The following is a 22,197-nucleotide window of genomic DNA, read 5'->3' as shown; positions in this document are numbered from 1 at the left end:
TTCTCATTCAACATCAGTGCCTGACCTCACAAAACTGCTTCTAGAAGAATGGTCAAAAATTCCCATAAACACACTCCTAAACCTTGTGGAAAGCCTTCCCAGAAGAGTTGAAGCTGTTATAGCTGCAAAAGGTGGGCCAACTCCATATTAAACCCTACGGATTAAGAATGGGATGTCATTAAAGTTCATGTGCATGTAAAGGTTCGATGTTTGGTGCATGCTGAGATGTTTGGATGCTCACTACGGTTGTAAAGAGTGTTTACTTGAGTTACTACATCCTTCCTGTCAGCTTAAACCACTCTGATCATTTTCCTTTGACCTCTCTTATCAACAAGGTATTTCCATCCACAGAACTATCACTCACTCACTCACTGATTTTGTTTTTCTGTGTAAACTCTAGAGACTGCTGTGTGTGAAAATCACAGATGATCAGCACTTTCCAAAATACTCAATCCAGCCAATCTGGCACCAACAACCATGCAATGGTTGAAGTCACAGAGATCACACTTTTTCTTCATGATTTTATGCATTGTGCTGCTGCCACATGATTGGCTGACTGGATAAATGCATAAATGAGTAGGTGTACAGGTGTTCCTATTAAAGTGCACAGTGAGTGTATATCCAGATTTCTGTAAAGCTGCTTCGTGACAATATCTACTGTTAAAAGTGCTATATAAACATAAATAGAGAAGAGAAGAAATTTAAAGAGCAGAAAGAAATTAATGCTAATTCATTTTTCCACTTTCTTGCTTCTTGCTTATTGATGTGTCCCCACCGTGTCCAATTTTTTTCATCAGATTATATGTAAACTAGTTTTTAGGATTGGTAATTAGCTACTCCATAGTTTAAACTGATATTACAAACACAGATTTGATGATAGATGTGTGAAAACAACTATATAAGTCAATTAATTGAAAGCCAATGAATAAAAACAGTATTCTAATGCAGTTCACCCCACTGCCCTGAGGTGGGGACACTGAGCTTGCATGTTGATGTGACATATTTCTGTAATGTGTGTGTGTGTGTCTGTGTGTGTGTATGCTGTGAGATTAAATTGAACCTGAAAAAATATATGAAAAAATTCTTTCATATAAAACTTTATTGACAACCCTTAGACTTCCTTAATAATTGAGGTTAGGCTTAGTCAGTAAACATTCTTTTCTTAGTACAGGGCAGAGTGTTGAAATTTTTGTCCATGTTAATCACCCATAGACTACAAGTGTGATAGAGAGAGATCGGGTTCAAAATAGGTGCAATACACCTAACATGTATGTACACCTGGAACCAAGTTCATGGTCTCCTACATGCACACAACCTGCTATAAATTCTCTTACTCTCTACTGTTCTCTATCATATTTTAACATATTTCAAATATTATAACTGGCTTGGACTTAAGACTAAAAGTGCTCTCCTTTGCAAAACAAGAGGTTGACATGGACTCACGAACAGGTTGAGGGTGAGAACACCACCACCTGTTGACAGACTTCCAAGTGGAAAATCAAATAAAGGTTAGAGTTTACAGGCTATCATAAAATAAACTAATCCTGCCCTATACTCTGCTGTTTCATCCATGCAATGTTCCAGTCATTATAAAACTAACTGTATGCCAGTAGAGTGCTGTTTACTAGTATGTATATTAAACATTGTGATGGCTATTTTAAGTATTTCAAGTAAAACATTTCCCAAAAAATAGATTATGTTTAAAAATATATCTAAAAAAAAAATAGATATACTGTCCAAAGTATTTGGACACTTAAGATTATTCTCAGTTAATCCACATGTGGTGCCAGTGGGGGGAAGGAAGAACACAAATGTAGATGAGGTAGTTCTATTACCAAACTAACCTCTAATTAGAATCAATATAATTAGATGAAAAACCCTTAAATTTCCGACAACGCCATTTGGGCACCGCCCAAGAAAATAAACTGAGCCCAACAAGGCTCGCACAGGTTCGCTTGTCACACAGGGTCAGAAACAGTGGGTTCCCATATAAAAATCTTTTATTTCAACTGAAGAATTACAATGTTAAAAAGCAACACCATGTTCATTCACACTATGCACCCAAACATCCGAGATTGCATCTCTTAACAATGACAGTTAGACACGGACAGGCTCTTATTCTCGAATGGAACAATTCACTTTCTGCAATTAATACACACACCCAGTGCACTCACACAACCACCTCCCAAGGAGCACGACACCCGTGAAGGAAGCACTGCACCATGAAAGAGCCTCAATTCCTGCCAACACAAGAGACACAAGTTAATATAAAATAAATCAGAAAATCAAACAGTTCCAAAAAAAAAAAAAAAAAAAAAACACAGAAGCTTTAACAGAATATAACTAAAAATAATTAACCAATATTAACAATAAAAATAACAAAAAGAAAAGAAACAAAATAATGTAGAACAGTCAACACTAGTACTGGAAATTAGGGCACATTAAAAAGAACATTAAGACTCAGCTACTGGTTATCAAAGTTTTACACAAACAGAACGAGTTCACTTTTTAAAACCAACGTGCCAATTCACGTTTATTTATCAAGCACGTTAAACTTCGAGATCATACTCTATCCGCGGGTCAATTAGATAGCAAAACATGCACTAAAGCATCATGTCAGCCGAAAGGTAATGCACTCCCACGCGAAACACTCTTAAAGAACGCTCAAAAACACTGGCGTAAAACCCGCATGGAGAATGCGGATGTAGAATGTAGAACGTAAAACGTAGAACGTAAGACGTAGAACGTAAGACGCTGAGCCCCCAGGCATGCGTAACACTCGGCCTTTGCGCCTCCGTTGTGCACTTCCGGGATGGACACTAAAGGACAGACAACAGGCTTCTTCTAACGCGAGATAGAATGCAATCTATTGCCAGAACATGCAAGCCCCCTAAAACGTCTCTCGTATCCACAAGCGATTTCCAACACAACAATCGCGTGTCGATGACGTTATAGTCCACCAATGATGACGCATACGAAACCACATACCCTTGCAGTTTTTATACCCTCCAATGCGTCTTCCGATTGGCTAAAATTTAACAAGGAGAGTAATCAACTCTCCTGCCACACACACCATGTGGTTACTCTGCTAGGGGCACCTGCATGAAATTGAAGGTAATTCAACTGTAACTACATCCACTCTAAATTACTTTGGGAACAGCTGGTTAAAAGTAATTGCAAAAATGGCTAAGAAGAGGGAAGCAAGTTTGTGCAGGTCTAGCATTACCTGCACAAAAAAGCCACTCTTTTCGCCAGAACAGCAAAACATTCATAAAAATAAAAAAAAAAAAAAAAAAAAAAAAAAAAACGTTTAAAGGATTTGTGAAAGGACTTGTGAATGCAAACAGTCAAAATACAGGCAGACCCAGAAAGACAACAACTGAGTCATATACGCCTTCCCTTTAAGACCATGCTCTTGTCACATCACCAGCTGGGTTGCTGTGACCATCTAATCATTGCAAGTTGTGTGCTTTCTTGAAGAAAAGTAAGTTTATTTGTTCAATATTCAAATAAATATATGCACATATTTTAATAATGTTGTTTAGACATGTATAATAGATCAAAATAATACTTATTTCTCTTGCCTTGTTGAATAGCCAACATGCTAATTTCCATGACATGTGCTATCATGCTCTTAAGCTGATTAACATACAAATATTGAACTGTGAGCTTCATTTTGATTACTTTAACATCTTGTATCATAATGTTTATGTAACTGCCAGTCACAACTGAATGTTTACTGGCTGTTTATAATTTATTTCTGTTAAAGATGGCATATTTGATATCTGTGGCTAATTGACAATGAGGATTGTTGTTTTAGTATTTATGTCTAAATTTGAATATTATCTATTTGTTTCAGACCACACACAACTACAAATATTCTTCTCCCCAAACCCATTTGCTCAAAAATGTAACCAGTTTTAGTTTAGTCTTGTTTTTTGGATTTAACTCTCCAAGCCCTTACTCTCTATTCAGAGTCACCAGTCTTTAAGGACTGTCCCAGCATCCCAGAGGTCCCGCCCCTAAAACAATCTCTAGAGTTTACACAGAATGGTGCGAAAAACAAAAAACACTGAGTGAGCGACAGTTCAGGTCAGAGAAAAATGGCCAGATTGGTTTGAGCTGCCATATAATCACTCTTTACAACCGTAGTGAGCAGAAAAGAATCTCAGCATGCACAAAACATCAAACCTTGAAATGGATGGGTTACAACAGCAGGAGACCACATTGGGTTCCACTCCTGTCAGCCAAGAACAGGAATCTGAGGCTATCATTGGCATAGACTCACCCAAACTGGACAGCTGAAGACTGGGGGCAAAAAATCACCTGGTCTTTGTCCAGTCTTCACCTGGCCAGTTTCACTGATTGTGTGCCCATTATAGCCTGAGATTCTTGATCCAAAATCTAGTTTTATCTTTTAACTTTATTATAATACTCATTATGTTATTTGTTTAGGAATAAAATATTTGTGTTTATGACAGAGAAATTTTGGGTTCCTGCAACCATTTCTGTGTTGTTTAAATGTGTGTTTGAAATCAATATCTTATTAAAGGATTTATCTTTGGCTATCAATTGTCAAATGGTCCAAGTCATACCGCAAGCTGCAAAACAGTGATCAACAACGATCATATTTTATGGTGACTATCAGTCCCTATTTTCCCTTCAAAATGACAGCGCTGCACTTGCTGCTCATCTTACTACAACATACAATTTCACTTATACTTCTCAGGAAAGGCTTCTTTTGTGAAATCCTACAAAACAACTTGTTCTTATGAAGGATACTCATCCCCTGTGCATCGCATGCCTGGGGGTGAGGAATGCTCAGGCGGCAAATCTCTCTATTGATTGGCAGTAGCAGCAGGTGGGCCAGGGAGCGGAGAGAGATGATGGCAAGAGACTACCATTGTGTGGCCCGGCTATTAAACAGCTTATTCCCTCAGTCCTCACGTGCGTTTCACGTGCGTTTTCGGGATAAACCCTTTTCACACAGGGTTCCTGTTAAAGGATTTTCCAGGCTGGACGTCCACAATACGGAGGACTTAGGAATGTCAAATCCCCCTCCAGTTGAGCTGTCAGTGGCTTATCATCTCAGCTTTGTTGCCAGAATGTACTGTGTGCTTAACAGCCTCGGTTTTCCGGAAGATCTACCAATCTTGAGCCTTGGGTGTGAGGGCCATCTCTCTCCTCACCACTTATCAAGCAGAGCTCATGGAGGAGATGGGGAGGCAAATGGATGCCGGGACATCAAACCCAGCTCTCTGAGAAGAGATCTGTGTCATTGCAGATTTCAATATGAGAACATCCTGGGGTGCAGTCCAGAGCTGCGGTGGCAGTATGGGCCTGGCAGTGGTGGGCGAACGGGCTCTGTGGCTGGTTCTGTCAGGGCTGTCAGACAGAGCCCAAAGCCCTTTTCAGGGCTTCAGTCACTTCCATGCGGCAGCAATGCAATCTGAGGAAACAGGAGGGCGAGGCTTTCCAAGTATGCCTCCCTCGTAAATCCACTGCTAGAGCTCCTCAGCCAGCTCGCCCCAGCTTTGCACCCCTCCTTAGGGGTGGGCAGTTGGGCTTTAAGAGCCCCAGACCCTGACACGGAGAGTTGGCGCACATGCACAGCACATCCGTGGGTTCTATCCACGATAAACCAGGGTTATCATCTGCAATTTGCTTAAAACCACCACTTTTCAACAGTGTGTTAATGTCGACAGCAGAAGGGGAGTCAGCGCAAATTTTAGAGGAAGAAATAACCTCTTTATTGTTAACATATTATCTGTTATCTGATTGGCTTGAGCAGACGGTGGGTGGAGTCAACCTGTTTGTGAATTTATGTGCACAGAAATGACACTAGAAATGTTTCAAAATCCACAAATGCAAATGAAGCGATCCACAGAAGAATGCCAGAGTTGTGTTTGTGACATAAAAATGTATCCGTAAATATTTTTTATTTGCAAATCTCATTTTATTTTTGTGAATTTGTTTAATTTTCATGAATTTCACTACATTTATTTGTGAATTATAATCTATTTATTTGGAATTATGAAACAAATTTAATCCCATATGCACAACGTTTAAACAGGGTTTCTAAACCACTGATTCCCCCGTGGGATCTGTCTGCGGCCCTGAGCACACTTTCCCAGCCCCGTTTTGAGCCTTTAGAGAGTATTGATTTAAAGCTCCTTTCGCCAAAGTCTGCTTTGTTACTTGCTCTTACGACCGTGAAGCAAGTTAGCGAACTTCATACTTTGTCGGTACATGACTCATGCATATGTTTTGCTTTGGATTTCTCGAGCGTGACTCTCAAGACCAATCCAGCATTCTTGCCAAAGGTGAGCTAGTCAGCTCTTGCCTGCAAACTAGTGGATTTACTGGCTTTTCACCCGTCGCCTTTTTCTTCATTGGAGGTGGAAACACATGTGCTGTGTGTCATTATACAGACAAAACAAAAGCACTGAGAAAAAGTAAACATGTTTTCACCTTATGGGCTGATTCTCGTAGGGGTAAATCTATTTCATGTCAGCGCCTGTCTCATTGGGTGGTGGAAGCTTTCATATTATGTTATAATAGCATGGGACCTGAACCCCCAGTGGGCCTGAGGGCCCATTCGACCAAAGGCATGGCCAGTTCTTGGGAGCTGTTCATATTTATTTCAGTCCAGGACATTTGTGCACCAGTGAATTGGGCATCGCCTCACACGTTTGTACGATTTTATAGACTGGCTGTTACAGATAATGAGCCATCATTGGCTCATTCTGTCCTTAGCATGAGTTAAAAAAAAAACACACATCCCTGTATTTATTCATGGAGAAATAGATTGGGATTTGTCTACGTACGTACACATCACTGTGTCAGTTGGCTGCTCTGCTTCGGACAGTGTATCTGCAACACGGGAGTTGTCTATATCCCATAGTGAGATACAGAGGGAATGTTTGAAAGAGAACTTTAGGTTACTTACGTAACCCTGTTCATTCATGCTGAGAATGAAGAAGGGACCTTCAGCAGCGTCTTATATGTTAGGTAGGCGGGACTCCCTCTTCACGGCCATGATTGGTCTGTCAACTGACAGATGCAGCGTTATTGGTGCTTCCAGGATCGGTCGCACCTGTGGCATTTCCCATAGTGAGATACCTCACTCCTCTTATCAGAGAACCGGGATCACGTAAGTAATCTAAAGTTTGGAAACTTGACAACCTAGAAAATCATTACATTTACATTTACATTTATGGCATTTGGCAGACGCCCTTATCGAGAGCGACTTACAATAGTGCTTTGAAGTCTATCAAAAATACATTCTGATATTGGCTCGGTAGGTCACAAACTAGGAATGCCATCAGTCCAAAACTCTGTTGGGGAGGTGATTTTTTTTTTTTTTTTTTTTTTTTTTTTTTTTTGTGAAAGTGCTAATTTAAGTATTTTATGAAGAGGTAAGTCTTTAGACGTCGTTTGAAGACTGCCAGTGACTCAGCTGTTCGGACATCTTGGGGAAGTTCATTCCACCACCTTGGTGCCAGAACAGAGAAGAGTCTTGATGCATGCCTTCCTTGTACTCTGAGAGATGGTGGGACCAGTCGAGCAGTGCTAGAGGATCGGAGGGAGCGTGGTGGCGCTCGAGGTGGGATAAGTGCTTTGAGATAAGTGGGTGCTGGTCTGTTTTTGGGTTTGTAGGCGAGCATCAGTGTTTTAAATCTGATGCGGGCAGCTACAGGAAGCCAGTGGAGGGAGCGTAGCAATGGGGTGGTGTGGGAAAATTTAGGAAGGTTGAAAACCAATCGTGCAGCTGCATTCTGGATCAGTTGCAGAGGACGAATGGCGCTCAGAGGCAGACCTGCCAGGAGTGAGTTGCAGTAGTCCAGTCTTGAAATGACAAGGGACTGAACAAGCACCTGTGTGGCCTGTGAGGAAAGAAATGGACGAATTCTTCTGATGTTATAAAGGAGAAATCGACATCAGCGTTTTAGATTAGCAATGTGAGAGGAGAAGGAGAGTTGATTGTCCATGGTTACCCCAAGGTTGCGTGCGGTAACCGAAGGCGAGATCAGAGAATTGTATAGGGAAATTGCAAGATCCTGAGATGGGGATGAATCACCTGGGATGAGTAGCAGTTCAGTTTTGGTGGGATTAAGTTTCAGCTGATGAGTTGTCATCCATGATGAGATGTCAGCCAGACAAGCTGATATCCGAGCAGAAACATGAGAGTCTGAGGGAGGGAAGGAGAGGATGAGTTGAGTGTCATCTGCATAGCAGTGTTATGAAAACCCACGTGAGGATATGACCGTACCAAGAGATCGAGTATAGAGGGAGAACAGGAGAGGACCAAATACTGAGCCTTGTGGAACACCAGTGGATAGTCTGCGAGGAGCAGATGTGGATCCCCTCCATGTCACCTGATATGACCGATCTTCCAGGTAGGAAGCAAACCATTGCCATGCTGCACCACAAATTCCTAGGCTCATGAGGGTGGATAGGAGAGTCTTGTGGTTCACCGTGTCAAACGCTGCTGAAAGGTCAAGGATGATGAGAACTGAAGACAGTTTGGCTGATCTAGCGGCATGTAGCTTCTCAGTGACTGCCAAAAGGGCAGTCTCTGTGGAGTGTGCCGGTTTGAAGCCAGACTGATTGGGATCTTGGAGGTTGTTCTGCGAGAGATAGCAAGACAGCTGATTATAGACAGTCCGTTCAAGGGTTTTAGAAAGAAAAGAGAGAAGTGATACCGGTCGGGTAGTTGCTGATGACAGAGGGATCTAGAGTGGGTTTCTTCAGGATGGGAATAACTCTTGCTCTTTTGAATGAAGTTGGTACATGACCAGATGTTATGGAGCCATTGATGATAGTGGTGATGAAGGGGAGGAGGTCTTGAGAGATGGTCTGGAGCATTGTGGAAGGGATTGGATCCAATGGGCAGGTGGTAGGATTGCAGGATAAGATGATTTGCAGGATCTCTTCTGTTGATAGTTTAGAAAACTGTGTCAGCGAATGAGAAGGAGAATCCTTAGTGTGTAGTGTAGGAGCAGGAGTAGAAGTGAATGTCTGACAGATTTTTCCAATCTTCTCATCATAAAAAGTGGCAAAGTCTTCAGCAGTCAGAGAGGATGGAGCAGGTGGAGCCGGAGGGTTGAGCAGTGAAGAAAAGATGTTGTGGAGCTTGCGAGGATCTTGTGCAAAATCAGCTAAACAGTTGTCACGCCAGCCTGGGACATGGATCCTAAACCATATCCCACGTACTGTTCATTACAACCATGCAGTTCTGAAACTGTTTTCTTTTTGTTCTTTCTTGCCTGCTTCATTTACCTCTTCACTGTACACAAGGCAGGTGTAACATCATCACTGCCCACTTCCTAAACTACTGCCTAGCAGTCAGACTACACTGACAGTCAAACTTTACTCAAATACTCGTTAGTCAAATACTCTAGAATTAAACATTCTAATCAAGAAATACAGTGCCTGAATCCAACTAAAAATCTGTGGGGTGACCTGAAGCGGGCTGTGCACAGGAGATGCCCTCACAATATGATGGATCTAGAATGTTTTTGCAAGAAAGATTGGGAAAATATTGCCAAGGCGAGATGTGCCATGCTAATAGATTCTTACCCAAAAAGACTGAGTGGTGTAATAACATCAAACGGCGCTTCAACAAAGTATAAGTTTAGGGCTGTGCACCCTTATGCAACTAGGTTATTGTAAGTTTCTATTTTCCTTTTTCCCTAAAAAATTTAATTGTTTTTCACTTTATTTGAATACTTTTCAATTTCACATTAAAGGTGGGAAAAGATCTGACATGATTTAGCTTACTTTCATTCTCTTACTTCACAAAAACCTGCCATTTTAACAGGGGTGTGTAGACTTTTTATGTCCACTGTACAGTTTTTTTTTTTTTTTTTTTTTTTTGCAGTTTGAGTGCACGCCCTACTCCCAGCATTGGCACGTGTCTCTGAATGTTGGCTATCAGTTCTCGGGTGGTTCTCTGATCAATCAAAACTGGCTTGTGTCTGCTGTAAGTAAATAAAAATTGTACAAATTGTAAAACTAAGTTATTTATCTTAAAATTAATAAAGTAGTCATTTTGGAAAATCTTTTAAAAAATAAAATGCATCTGTGAATTTAGAATGTAGTACATTTTCCTTCCCATCTCTAGTTGAAAGGAAGTTTGTTTGGGTGAGCACCACATCCAGAAGAATGAAGAAGTGAGCAGTTGATCTCCTATTCTTGCATCATTCTTGGTACTTGGATGGAGAAACACCATGAGTGCCAGTGAAAATTCTTATTTTGGGTTATCTCTTTGCAGCTGCTGATCAGCAACCTGCAGTGTCTGGAGGTCCCAGGTCTTTCTGACAGGGATTGTAATAACTCATACCCTTGAATGACCACCAATAACATGTTCTGTGCTGGCTACCTGGAGGGAGGCAAGGACTCTTGCCAGGTAAAGAGAGGTACTGCAGCATTAAAAGTATCTCTTGCAGACCAAGCAAAGGGCAGCATATTTAACAAACTGTGTGGAGCCTTGCTGTACTTAATGCTGTACTTAATTAATGCTGTACTTGCTGATGCAGCATTTTTAAGTTGCTCTTCAGGTAATGTCAGTGTGCTTGCTCATGTACGTATCCATCACTAACATGGGTTGGTGAAAGGCAAGCCCACTGCCCTTCCAGCTGTATCTACATGTACAATGTATGTACAATCATTGGGCTGACCACTGCTCCCAATTTTTACCATAAAGGCCTTCCTTCCCTGTGACGTGAACTGGAGGCCGCAACATACTTTGGTGGTTACAAAACCCCCCAAGTAAAGAGTATCAACCATTTAAAAGGCATTAGGGAGAGCACTTCCATGGATCATAATGACAAGCTATAGTAAATATGTCTAGGATTACTGTCCTGTACTGTATATGATAAGATAGTCTGAAGCATGGTGACACTGCTTTTATAAGGGAGAAAGAGATTCTGTTAATATAATGTATGGACATCATGATTCTTGGTATTACCTGATATATAAATTTTTTTTAAAAAAATCAGTGAATCAGTGTTATGGACTATCTCTATACTTTTAGAAAAAAGGGTTCATTGGAAAATGAAGGATCCTTAGATCCTAGCATGTTCCAGAGGAACAATAAATATGGTATGTTACAAAACTACATAACACAGGATACAACTGATCTGGCTCCAGTTTCAATAAAATAAATTTCTCGTTATATGTTGTCATTGTAAAATATTGGCTTCCCTTTGTTAGAAATGATGTGTGAAATAATTTATTTTACTGCACCTCTTTTAGACACAATTTTTGTTCATTATCAGCTACCCACATGTACTTACGGTGCACCCATGTAAATATAGCGCCACCTAAGCAATCAATAAATTTGATTACATTCTTTCATTCTTGTGCTCCACTTTGAGCAAATCTGCTGGCCCTATTTTGTTCAACAGTGTGTTCTGCCTTGGGGATATGACTGTGCTTAAAAGAAACACACGGTGTGTATGCCAAGGTAAAGTCATATGTTAGTGGTCGCAACAGGTACTGTAAAAGTACTTACACTTTGCCCACAGTTAGAGTCTCTCAGTGATAGACAATACACCACCACACCACCAGAGGGCAGCAGAATTGATCCATTGTGGATTGGGGTATACCTGCCTTTGCCCCTGTGTGTACTCTCATTCTTGGAATTGTGATTTGGAATGTTGTTGTCTATGAAGCTTTGTATATGACCTGGATCGGCCTTTTGAATACAAAAAAAGGCAAATCTTGGATTTGCGTACATTACTATAATAAACCTTCTGCACATGGATCATAAATGCCCTGTTGAGTCTCCTCCAGAAACAGAATTTTAGCACAAAAACCTTAGCATAGGTCAGTGGATGAGACAGATGCTTTTCCAGGTGTACACCAAGCAGTAAAATAACAGCTACTTAATAGATAGAAGTTCCTTCATGCCAGATTTTCTCATCCCATTTACTTCCCCCTTCAGTGAATTGACTTTTCCATGAATTTTATTTGCATTTTGTCAGCCTGCTGCTTTATCTGAGACAGCAGAAAAGATTTAGTTTCAAGTGGCTCCTGTATCTCCATATCAATTGGTTAAAAAGTGTAAAACAGTAGATGGTGACACCTGACTATTATTTAATGTTATTATTAATTAATTAATGATAACAAATTAATAATAATTAATTGAAGCTATTAATGTTAAATAGACCTATTACTGTTATTTCAATTGTTTTCATTCATTCATTCATTCATTCATCTGTCTTCAGTAACTGCTTTATCCTGGTCAGAGTCACAGTAACACGGAATGCCAGTCCACTGCAGTTCACCATACACATTCACATACCCATTCACACATAGAGACAATTTAGTGTAGCCAGTCCACCTATCTGCATGCTTGTGAACAGTGAGAGGAGACCCACAGACAGGAACCGAGCTCAGGATTGAACCAGGGGACCCGGAGCTGTGAGATGGCAATGCTACCCATTGCGCCACCTTGCTGCACCAGCGTTGTTTTCAATATTGTTTAATATGAAACACTGATATGTGATGTCAATAACATGTTTATTTCATGTAGGTAACATTTGCCAAAGAGCTTTCTTGGAAATATGTCAATTGATATTTTTGTATATTGTCATTATCTAAACATGTTCAGTCAGTACACACTTATTTATCTATGACATCAAATGACTGCATAGAGTTACAGCTGCACTTCAGTGCATCGCAATTTAAGGGGAGCTGAAGCGTCCACAAAAGAGAATGCTTCCGGTTGGTTTGTGTTGAATGAAAAAGAGGAAGGGGTGGTCTGCCACAAAAGCCTTTGGAAGCCTGAGACAACGCGTCATCATGACGGCCCCGGTAGCCGCGGCTGCTTCAGTGCCTTCCTCATTCACCTCTACATAAGACTTATGCAACACCTTGGAGAGCACCAGATCATTGCAAGGAGACATGCGTGAAAAATCACCCTTGCCCATGTCAAAGGCATCTACCATGCCCATGCTCTTGAGCAGCTCCTTCATGTCGTAGGTTTCACTCAGTTTGAACCGCGGCAAAGACACCTCCACCTCCTCAATGACCATCATATCGGGCCGTGTCCACTCCTTGAAGTTCTCATAGGTGAGCTGTTGCTCAAGCTGAGAATATATATGAGTATATATAAAATTAATTTGATACATTGATTAAGTAGATTTACAAAGCATGTCAATTTAGCATGTCAATTTACCTTCTTAAGGCCGGTAGTATCATCTTCAATCTCAACAGGCAGCATAATTAGCATGCTGAGCTCGTTGCCTATATATGGCATTTCAAGAATCTTGCACTGCACCTCAGGAATAAAGGCCATGGGAAACTTTGACTTCTGAGTCATCATCTGCACTGGTTTAGTTTCTTTCTGCATGTAATCAAATGTAAAACATTAAAATATATTATTTCACAAATTCACAAATGTGCGTGACAGATCATCACTGTTTTCACATGGGGGAATATGCTGTGATTTTTAACTGGATGGTTTTTAACTCCACTACAGAGAATACATTTCATTAATGTAATTAAGTTATATTGTTACTTTTTATTTTCAGTTTTTTTTTTTTACTTTTTATTTTTCTAAATGTCAGATCTTGGACTAGATATGTCTATATTTTGTTACTTAGACATTAGATATCACTGCAATTCTCACACCAGATCAGTGCAATTTCTCACGAAGCAAAATAGGACAAGGCAGGAGTGCACAAAAAAGGATGGGATGCATAGGAGAGGACAGGAGTGCACAGAAAAAAGGCAGATGTACACAGGAGAGGAGAGTAAAAAGGATTGTGATCATGTTAGGTTTTTTTTTTAACAAAACTCAACAGGACAGGGCAGGAATGCATAAGACAAGGTAGAAGTGCACAAAAGAAGACAAGAGGTGCACAGGAGAGGATAGGAGTGCATAGGAAAGCACAGGAGAGGACAGAAGTGCACAGGAGAGCACAAGAGAGGACAGACGTGCACAGGAGAGGATAGGAGTGCACAGGAATGCAAAGGAGAGGACAGAAACTCACAGGAGAGGACAGGAATGCACAGGAAAGGACAGGAGAGGAGAGAAGTGCACAGGAATGAACAGGAGAGGACAGAAATTCACAGGAGAGGATAGGATAGAGGAGAGGAAATGGTAAGAGACTGCATTTTTTAATAAGTGCATGGCACCCACCTTGTTCAGCTTGAAAGGATGTTCCTTTGTTGCTTCTGCCTTAAACCGCTTCTCCCAGCTGCCCTTGAAGTAGATGGCATTCACCAAGACAAGTCTGGTCAAACTGTCAACAGTTCCTTTTGCCAGCAAGTTCTGGATCTTTTCTATTGTGAGCATTTCAATTCACAAAAACATACTGTTAAGCAGACACAACATTCATGGAGAAACATTGCACGGGAAGAATACATTATCTGTACTGCATTTAAGTAGAACATATTATAATGATAATACTATTGTTACTACTACTATCAATATCATTATTATTATTATTATTATTATTATTATTAGTAGTAGTAGTAGTAGTAGCAGTAGCACAAAATAATATAAATGAAAATCACTGAGATCACGGGGGAGCAAAGTAGGTTTGAATTATTGCTTTGTAGGAAGTAAACATGGATAGAAAAGGTTAATCGGCTTAACGAGCATGTATGATTATAAAATACAGACAATTTATTGTCGGTGTTTCCCCAAAGTCACAAGTGCCCTTTATATGATCTTGCTCCACTTACCTGTGATATGGCTCAACGTATGAGCAAGTGGATTTTCTAAAGTTTAAAGCTAATTGGTATCTGACTTTATGACATTCCGTCTTTGGGAATGTTTGATGCAGTGAAGTTACTTTCAAGGATCTTACAATCTGTTTACCAAACTATCTTATTTCCCATGAAGGTGTAAATACTATATGAATATATTATATATGTAAATTTCAGAAATTACTAACCTTTTGTTTGCTTCTCCACCCACTTATTAATATTGACACGTGCAGCTTCTGCATTTGATTTAAAGTCAACAGTTTCCAGATCAGCATTGTAGTGTTTTTTTGTGTCACTCAAAAATTTCTGTTTAAAAAACAAACAAACAAACAAACAAACAATTCAAAACAATGAAATACATGTAGATCGACAATTGCTGTAGAATAAATGCTAATAAAATAAAATTGTAAGATGATGATTTTTTTTTCATAGTGTGTACTGTAGAAAGGTCAGTCATTTTGCACATCTTTGTATCCAGACATCTTACCTCCACATATTGGTAGGTCTGCTCTCCATAAAGCCTATTGGCCAGGCTGAGGGCATACGGAGCCCCTGCTTTGGTCAGTTCACGCATAAGCTTGTTGAAGCTGACGTGGATGTCGTCCTTGGCTTTGTGGTGTTGCAGAGTCTAGGTAATATGGATGGAGATATAATCCAAGTTACCAAAAAATAAAAGAGCAAGAAATCTTTATGGTAAGTGAAGATTAACTCCATCCTGAGAGAATTTTAGAGTCACACAAAAAATCATGAGTAAAATGAGTAAACACAAGTGAAAACTGTTGTTCATATACGTCATACCTTTTAATGTGTAAGCTGTGTAGTACGAATGCAAAGAAATAAGGGCAGTACGGGATCCCAGTTATCCGCCACCAAGGAGAAGCACCTATATGTATGCCATGAACCACCATCACCAATGTTATTGCCAAAATAATGCTTTTCCCCCATGGATATTAGTGCCTCCACTGAGTATCTGCATCCAATAACCTTTGGTAAAGCCGTTGGTAACTTCTGAGTCTGTTGTGTCTGTTGGACTGCAACTGGTTGAACAGACTTAGGGTTCACTGGTTTGGGTTTGTTGAAGCACAAGACCTAAAGTAACATATTAATCATCAGAATTGCAAAACCCTTTTCATTGCGTATACCAGTTGTTTGCGTGAACATTAATAAAATTTGTTCGGTGCCTGCACCATGGTTATATACATATTTATATTACATGTGTGTGTGTGTGTAAATATATATATATATTTGGATTTAAAAACCATGAAACAGTATTTTATACTATATATACAAATCCATTGCACAGTAGGAACTGTTCGTACAGAAATAAAAAGGGCTACACTTTCCCCTACACCCTACTCACATTTCATGATGATCTAAGCTTTGCGTAAGTGGTCTTGCCTAAACAAGCACAAAAAGGCCATTTTATTAAGAAGCATTGCAAGCAAGGAATGTCTGGTAAAACATCATTTATAAACTACTGCACTGTATACAACAACCCTTCAACAACCCTTGATGACAGATTCCAACAATTCCAATTGCAGTGAAGTGAGTCACACTTCCTTAACCAGCAACAAACTGCTATGGGGGCATATTGCTAAAACACTGCTTGTAAGCAGTGGATGTGACACATGGTGAGAACCTTTGCTAAGGCCCAAAGAACAATCTGACTGGCTCTTGCGTGATGAGTCTTTCTTCCTATGTGCATAAGTTGAGAAATTTTCCCACTCTCAATTCCGCAATCTGCTGCACAGGATTTCTACCTGTCTCCACAGAAAATGAAGAAATTTTCAGCTAATTACCAACCCCTCCTGAACTGAAGTGGGCATGGTAGAGCAAGTAAAACACTAAAATGTGCAGGACAGGTGGTACTACATTTATAAAATAGGGAAAATGGGAAAAAAAAAAGCAAAAATGTGGACCACCTGGGAGTTGCCCGAGAAACACCGTAATAGACTGTTCAACTAGACCTAAGCCAAGTCAACATCATAATGAGAGATAAGATTATGGCTGACATGTTTATTAACCTTTATTGTCTTATATGTATTAATGTAGTTATTGTGTTAATATAATATTATGTTATAATTACATAATTATAATTATTTTGCATCTTTATTATTTTTTGTTCTGACCTCAGCCATCTGAGCTGCTGTGTTGCCTGCAGCTCCTAGAGACACCATGGCCAAGGCAGAAGAGATGCTGAGAGGAGAGTAGAAGACATTGTTGGATTTGTTGCCTTCCTTGATCTTGCTGAACAGCTGAAGGGCAAAGTAGTTGTTTGCCACTGAACCAGAGTCCATTTTGCAAAATCTGAAGGAGAAATACATATTTTTTTTTAAATAGAATAGCAAAGAAAGCCCTGGATGTTAAAAAAAAAGCTACTAAAAAAACATAATACACTGCATTTTCGATATTGTTGAATTGTTTTTTTGTTTTTTTTAACAAATCACATGTCCAACATTTTTCATGGTTGATCTGCTGCTCAACCTGTTTGAGCATGTCTGATTACCAACTGGTGCAGCAGAGCAAAGCAAACATTACTTTCATTAAACATTTAATTACCACTGAAATTATTAGGAAAGTTTTAGTTTTAGCACATGTTGTAGGCTTTTATAATCTTTTCTTTTTGGTAAAAAAAAAAAAAAAAAATTCAGCATTTTTTCGCTGTTAGCTAACACACTGATTTTATTTCACATTAATGAAGTCAAAACATTCTCCTTTCACCTTGAGAGAAAGCTAGGGCACTGCATCAGATTATCTTTCAAGCACAGGGAAAAAAAAAATCACTAATGTGAGATGAGCAAAGGGGGCGGGGCTTCCAGAGAGTGTCAGTTAATATTGGAGAGTCCAAAGCACCTGTGCAACTGTCAGTTATTCCAGATTCATATGTCAGTTGGCTTTATTTGCCAATCAACATTATTTATGAGTGATAATTCGTTCCAGGGTAATCCGATGGGAAAATGCAGAGCTCCTACACAAAGGAGTAGAATTAAGTGTCTGATAGAGTCTTTTAATCTATATACATACTATATCTATATAGTATATACTTTTAATCTATATATATATATATATATATATATATATATATATATATATATATATATTTAAATATGCATACCTCTGATGTAGAGGAATAGAGAAATTAATATCCATAAGTGGCCATAGTAATAGTAACAATCATAAAGAAGTCAAATAAGATCAAGGGAATAACAAACAGGGTTGACTTCTGCACATATTTTTATTATCAACATTTTAAAAACAGGCTCCCATGGTGCACCAAATATAAGCCAGTGCGGTGACAACCAACTCCGTTCTCCCTGATCACTGTCCATCTTAACAGTTCTGCATGGAGGATTCATGGAGCTTCCGACTTTCTCTTCCGTGATCGGGACAGACTTCGGTCTGCAGCAGACTATCTGCACCACGCCCCGTCGCATAACCTCCACACCAAGACTACTTAAAAAGCAAAATTACTCCATTAACAATAACGACTCAGGACCTGCGCCTGACTAAGATACAGGTCTTATCAGCTAATAAGACGACAATAGTTCTAACATTCACAGAAACTTTATGAACTAAAAAACAAGACCTCATACTTACTTGGTAACTACCTGCATGTACTATCGTCCTGACAAACAGCCGTGTAATGACAGCTGGAGATAACGCAATAACTGCAGAATACTCACTGCAATACTTCAGTACACTTACCGCGGCTCCTGCACTGCACAAGTGATCCGGTTTCTGATCAAATGTCATGTGTGTTCTTCAGTGTGTGTGACTTTATATCATTTCTCAGCGTCCCCTCCCCTCTGAGTCCCACCTTTTTTTTTATTTTTTATTTATTTATTTATTTATTTATTTATTTTTATTAAGTACAAAATCTGAATACAACAAACTGGCATTAATTAGTATACAAAAAAAATCTGTATGGAAGGCTCAGCATAATCGAGTCATAATAGGCTCTAGACAAAACATATAATAAAACATTCCAAGAGACATAAACTATATAAAATAGATAAATAAATAAATAAATGAATAAATAATAATATAAAGAAGTATATAAAATTACAACAAATTATATAAAACAAACAAATTAAACAGTTTTACTGCTTTTTCATTTTACTAAGGGCATCTGAGAAGTATTTTAGATCAATTTTAAATACAATAAACAAAGGAGGGGATTTAAAATATCTACATTCATGTATAAAGTATTTTGCTAATAATATAATGTTATTAATCAAATCATACAAAACAGAGCACTCTTTGGTTATTCCGTACATTACATCTTGTAAGGTTAGAGTGAAACCATCAGCAACCACACCCTTCTCTACCATCCAGTCCTGCAATGCTGTCCAAAAGGACTGAGACAAACTACATGTAAAAAATATATGTTCTGTATCTTCAACTAAATGTTTGCATAAATAACAAGGCTCATTTTCAAAGTTAAATTTTGAATGTAGAAATTTATTGGAGGGATATATCTCATTTAATATTTTAAATTGTATTTCTTTTACCTTGGGAAGAATAGGAAATTTTATATAGGCTGTTCTGAAATATTTAACATTGTTTTTATCAAATATGTGATCTAATTTATTTCTTAATATTTGACAAGGGTAACATGACTGGATGATACATTGTCTTATATATTTGTTAGTGCAGAGTTTATTCTCTATCTCAATATCACCAACATATAATAAGGGAAGGACTGCAGTAATTTTAGAGTAGGAAAGGGAACATCTCATTAACATTTTTATACCTGAGGGTATTGCATTAATAACAGTAAAGAATTGCTTTGGATGACAGGCAAATCCATGTTTTAAAGTAAATGAATTGTAATTTAACATATTACCAGACTCATCCATTAAATCCAATACCGACCAAATATTTCTTTTTACCCAGTCCTCATAAAATAGGGATTTGTTTCTGTGTAGAATATATTTTTTATTCCATATAGGAGTATTGGGGGTGTAAAATTGTGTGTGTGCGCCAACTTCCAGCATAATAAGGCTTGTTGGTGGAATGCTGATAGCTTCAGTGGAAGTTTGTGTAAATCAAAGTCACATTTGAGAAGGAAGCGGATACCACCCACTTTACGAAACAAAGCTGAAGGCACTGCATACCAGAAGCTCTCAGTATTACCTAAAAACATTTGAAGCCACTTAAGTTTTAACAAAGTATTCATACTCTCAAATTCAATTACATTCAGACCACCTTCTTTGTACCCTTTGATAATATCATATTTTCTAATGTAATGAGTTTTGTGCCTCCAAATAAAGTCATACATTTTTTGATTGCTTGTTTTTATGATAACTGAAGAGGGAGCTAAAGCAAGAGCTGGATAAACCAGTCTAAATAGATATTCAACTTTAATTCTCCCAAAAATTGATACATCTCTCTGTAACCAGCTATTCAAAATACCATTGGCTATTTGTATTTTATTTTCAAAATTTTCTTTCATACTAATCTTCAAATCTCTGGAAATAGAGATGCCTAGATATTTCACCGTCTGTTTAACTGGCATGTTATATAAGGACAACTCTTGAATGGGGTGTAGGGCCAAAAGTTGACATTTGTTTAAATTTAGTTGAAGGCCTGACGCTTTACAAAAGGTATTGATTAGAGAGATAGCCAGAGGAATTTGGTCTTTATTTTGTAAAAATAATGTAGTGTCATCTGCTAGCTGACTGATTGCTAAGGTTTTCCCAAATACATTTAATTTCTTCACAGATAAATCATGACTAACCAGAGTGGACATCATATCTACAGCTAAAATAAATAAAAGTGGGGACAATGGGCATCCCTGCCTTATTCCATGGCCAATCTGAAATCTTTGTGTAGTACCAAAAGGGAGAGAAATGGAACTATTCATGTCTCTGTAAATCAATTTTATAACATTAACCAAAACCGAAAAGTTTCAAAGATTTAAAAAGAAAAGCATGCTCTATCATATCAAAGGCCTTTTTGAAGTCTAGAAATAAAATGATTCCATCATCCTCTATCAAGTGACTGTACTCCACCAAATCCATCACTAACCTTATATTATTATGAATAGATCTTCCTTTAAGAAAGCCTGATTGTGATTCGTTAACTAAATTATTAATGCCCACTTTTAATCTATTAACATATATATGTGTGAGAATTTTATAATCATTACTGAGCAATGTGATTGGATGAAAATTATCCACATATCTCATATCTTTGTTTGGTTTAGGGATTAATGTAATCAGACCCTGATTCATGGTGGGGCCAAAAGAACCGTCTTCAATGGATTCAACAAAAGCATTAAATAATAATAGTCTGATATCATTCCAAAAGAATTTGTAAAAATTAGCTGTGAGGCCATCAGGGCCAGGAGATTTGTTTAACTTCAGATTTTGAACTGCTGAGTCAAGTTCTTCAATATGCAAGTCAGCATCACAACAATCTTTCCAATCATTGTCTATGTGGGGAATAAAATGTATTATTTTATCAAAGAAATCATTACACTCTATTGGGGAAAAGTTGGAAGAATACAAGTCACTGTAGAATTGATAGATTTTCTTACTTATTAGAATAGGATCTGTACATTCAACACCATCAATCATTAGTGAAAGGACTGAGTTACTCGATTGTCGTCTTTTTTCTAATCTGCAAAAGTAAGAAGTACTATTTTCACCCTCTTCTATCCATTTAGCCCCAAAACGTATATATGCACCTTCAGCTTTCTTAATGTAAAGATTATCCAGTTCTAATTGTAGAGAGACCATTTTGCTTTTTTCCGTATCATTCAACACTCTCACTACACTCTCACTACAACATCTGTTAATCTCATAAATAATATTACATTCCTGTTGTCTCCTTACTTTGGCAAGTATTTTACTGTAATTAATAGATAATTCACGAATTTTAAATTTGAGGAATTCTCATCTGGCTTTATTAGAATTAAAGTTATTACTGTTCTTAATTTCCATAATTAAATCTTTAACTTTATTACAGAATCTCTCATTATTAAGTAAATCAGAATTAAATTTCCAATATCCCTTAATCCTTGAAGTGTTGTGGTTTGGTTTGAATAGTAGTGAAACAGCACAGTGGTCTGTCAAAGGTGCTGCCGAAATTGCGCAGTCTTTAACCTATAACAGTAAGTTATCTGAAATAAGCCAATAATCAATTCTTGATTTGCTGGAGGCATTGGGTCTTAACCAAGAGAACTGCCTGAGATTAGGATTGAGATATCTCCAGACATCTATCAATTTAAGGCTACTGCAAAAGTGGGAGACCAAAGGATTTGGTCGAGAAGTGATGCTTTTGGGTGGATGTCTATCCTGTGTCTCATTCGGTACAACATTAAAATCTCCACCTACAACAATATTATCTGTAGGGTAAATTCTATTTAAGTCAGAGATTACAGAAGACCTCTTGAAGTAAACTTTGATTCAATTTAGCATTATTGTGGCCATATACATTAACCAAAATGAAGAAAATATGTTCAATATC

At 38.4% G+C, this 22,197-nt stretch overlaps 1 protein-coding gene across 3 annotated transcripts; it reads right to left on the bottom strand.

Annotated features, from left to right (window-relative positions):
• Positions 1-12,509: 12,509 nt before the first annotated feature.
• LOC128321782 (leukocyte elastase inhibitor-like) lies at positions 12,510-18,541 on the bottom strand. Of its 3 annotated transcripts, none has more exons than XM_053242353.1 (8): positions 18,430-18,541; positions 16,854-17,031; positions 15,709-15,813; positions 15,212-15,352; positions 14,913-15,030; positions 14,153-14,295; positions 13,187-13,354; positions 12,510-13,097 (listed from the first exon to the last, which is right to left on the bottom strand). In XM_053242353.1, the coding sequence occupies exons 2-8, from the start codon at positions 17,019-17,021 to the stop codon at positions 12,693-12,695; spliced, it is 1,248 nt and encodes a 415-aa protein (XP_053098328.1). In that variant the 5' UTR covers positions 17,022-17,031; positions 18,430-18,541; the 3' UTR covers positions 12,510-12,692. The 3 variants fall into 3 exon arrangements, with proteins under 3 accessions (XP_053098328.1, XP_053098327.1, XP_053098329.1); XM_053242352.1 differs by having other exon boundaries at positions 18,322-18,470; XM_053242354.1 differs by lacking the exon at positions 15,709-15,813 and having other exon boundaries at positions 18,322-18,468.
• Positions 18,542-22,197: the final 3,656 nt, after the last annotated feature.

Source organism: Pangasianodon hypophthalmus, chromosome 19, assembly GCF_027358585.1.
Source record: "Pangasianodon hypophthalmus isolate fPanHyp1 chromosome 19, fPanHyp1.pri, whole genome shotgun sequence".
Lineage (NCBI taxonomy): Eukaryota > Metazoa > Chordata > Actinopteri > Siluriformes > Pangasiidae > Pangasianodon > Pangasianodon hypophthalmus.
The sequence above is the reverse complement of the archived record's forward strand: the minus strand, read 5'-3'. Positions and strand labels throughout refer to the sequence as shown.

What these genes read in the sequence shown, in the direction of transcription:
- LOC128321782 (XM_053242352.1), bottom strand. An exon ending in CAGCAGCTCAGATGGCTGAG is followed by an intron (nt 15,814 to 16,853) that starts GTCAGAACAAAA and finishes ATGTTACTTTAG; the next exon opens with GTCTTGTGCTTCAACAAACC. An exon ending in ATCCTTTCAAGCTGAACAAG is followed by an intron (nt 13,355 to 14,152) that starts GTGGGTGCCATG and finishes GATTACATGCAG; the next exon opens with AAAGAAACTAAACCAGTGCA.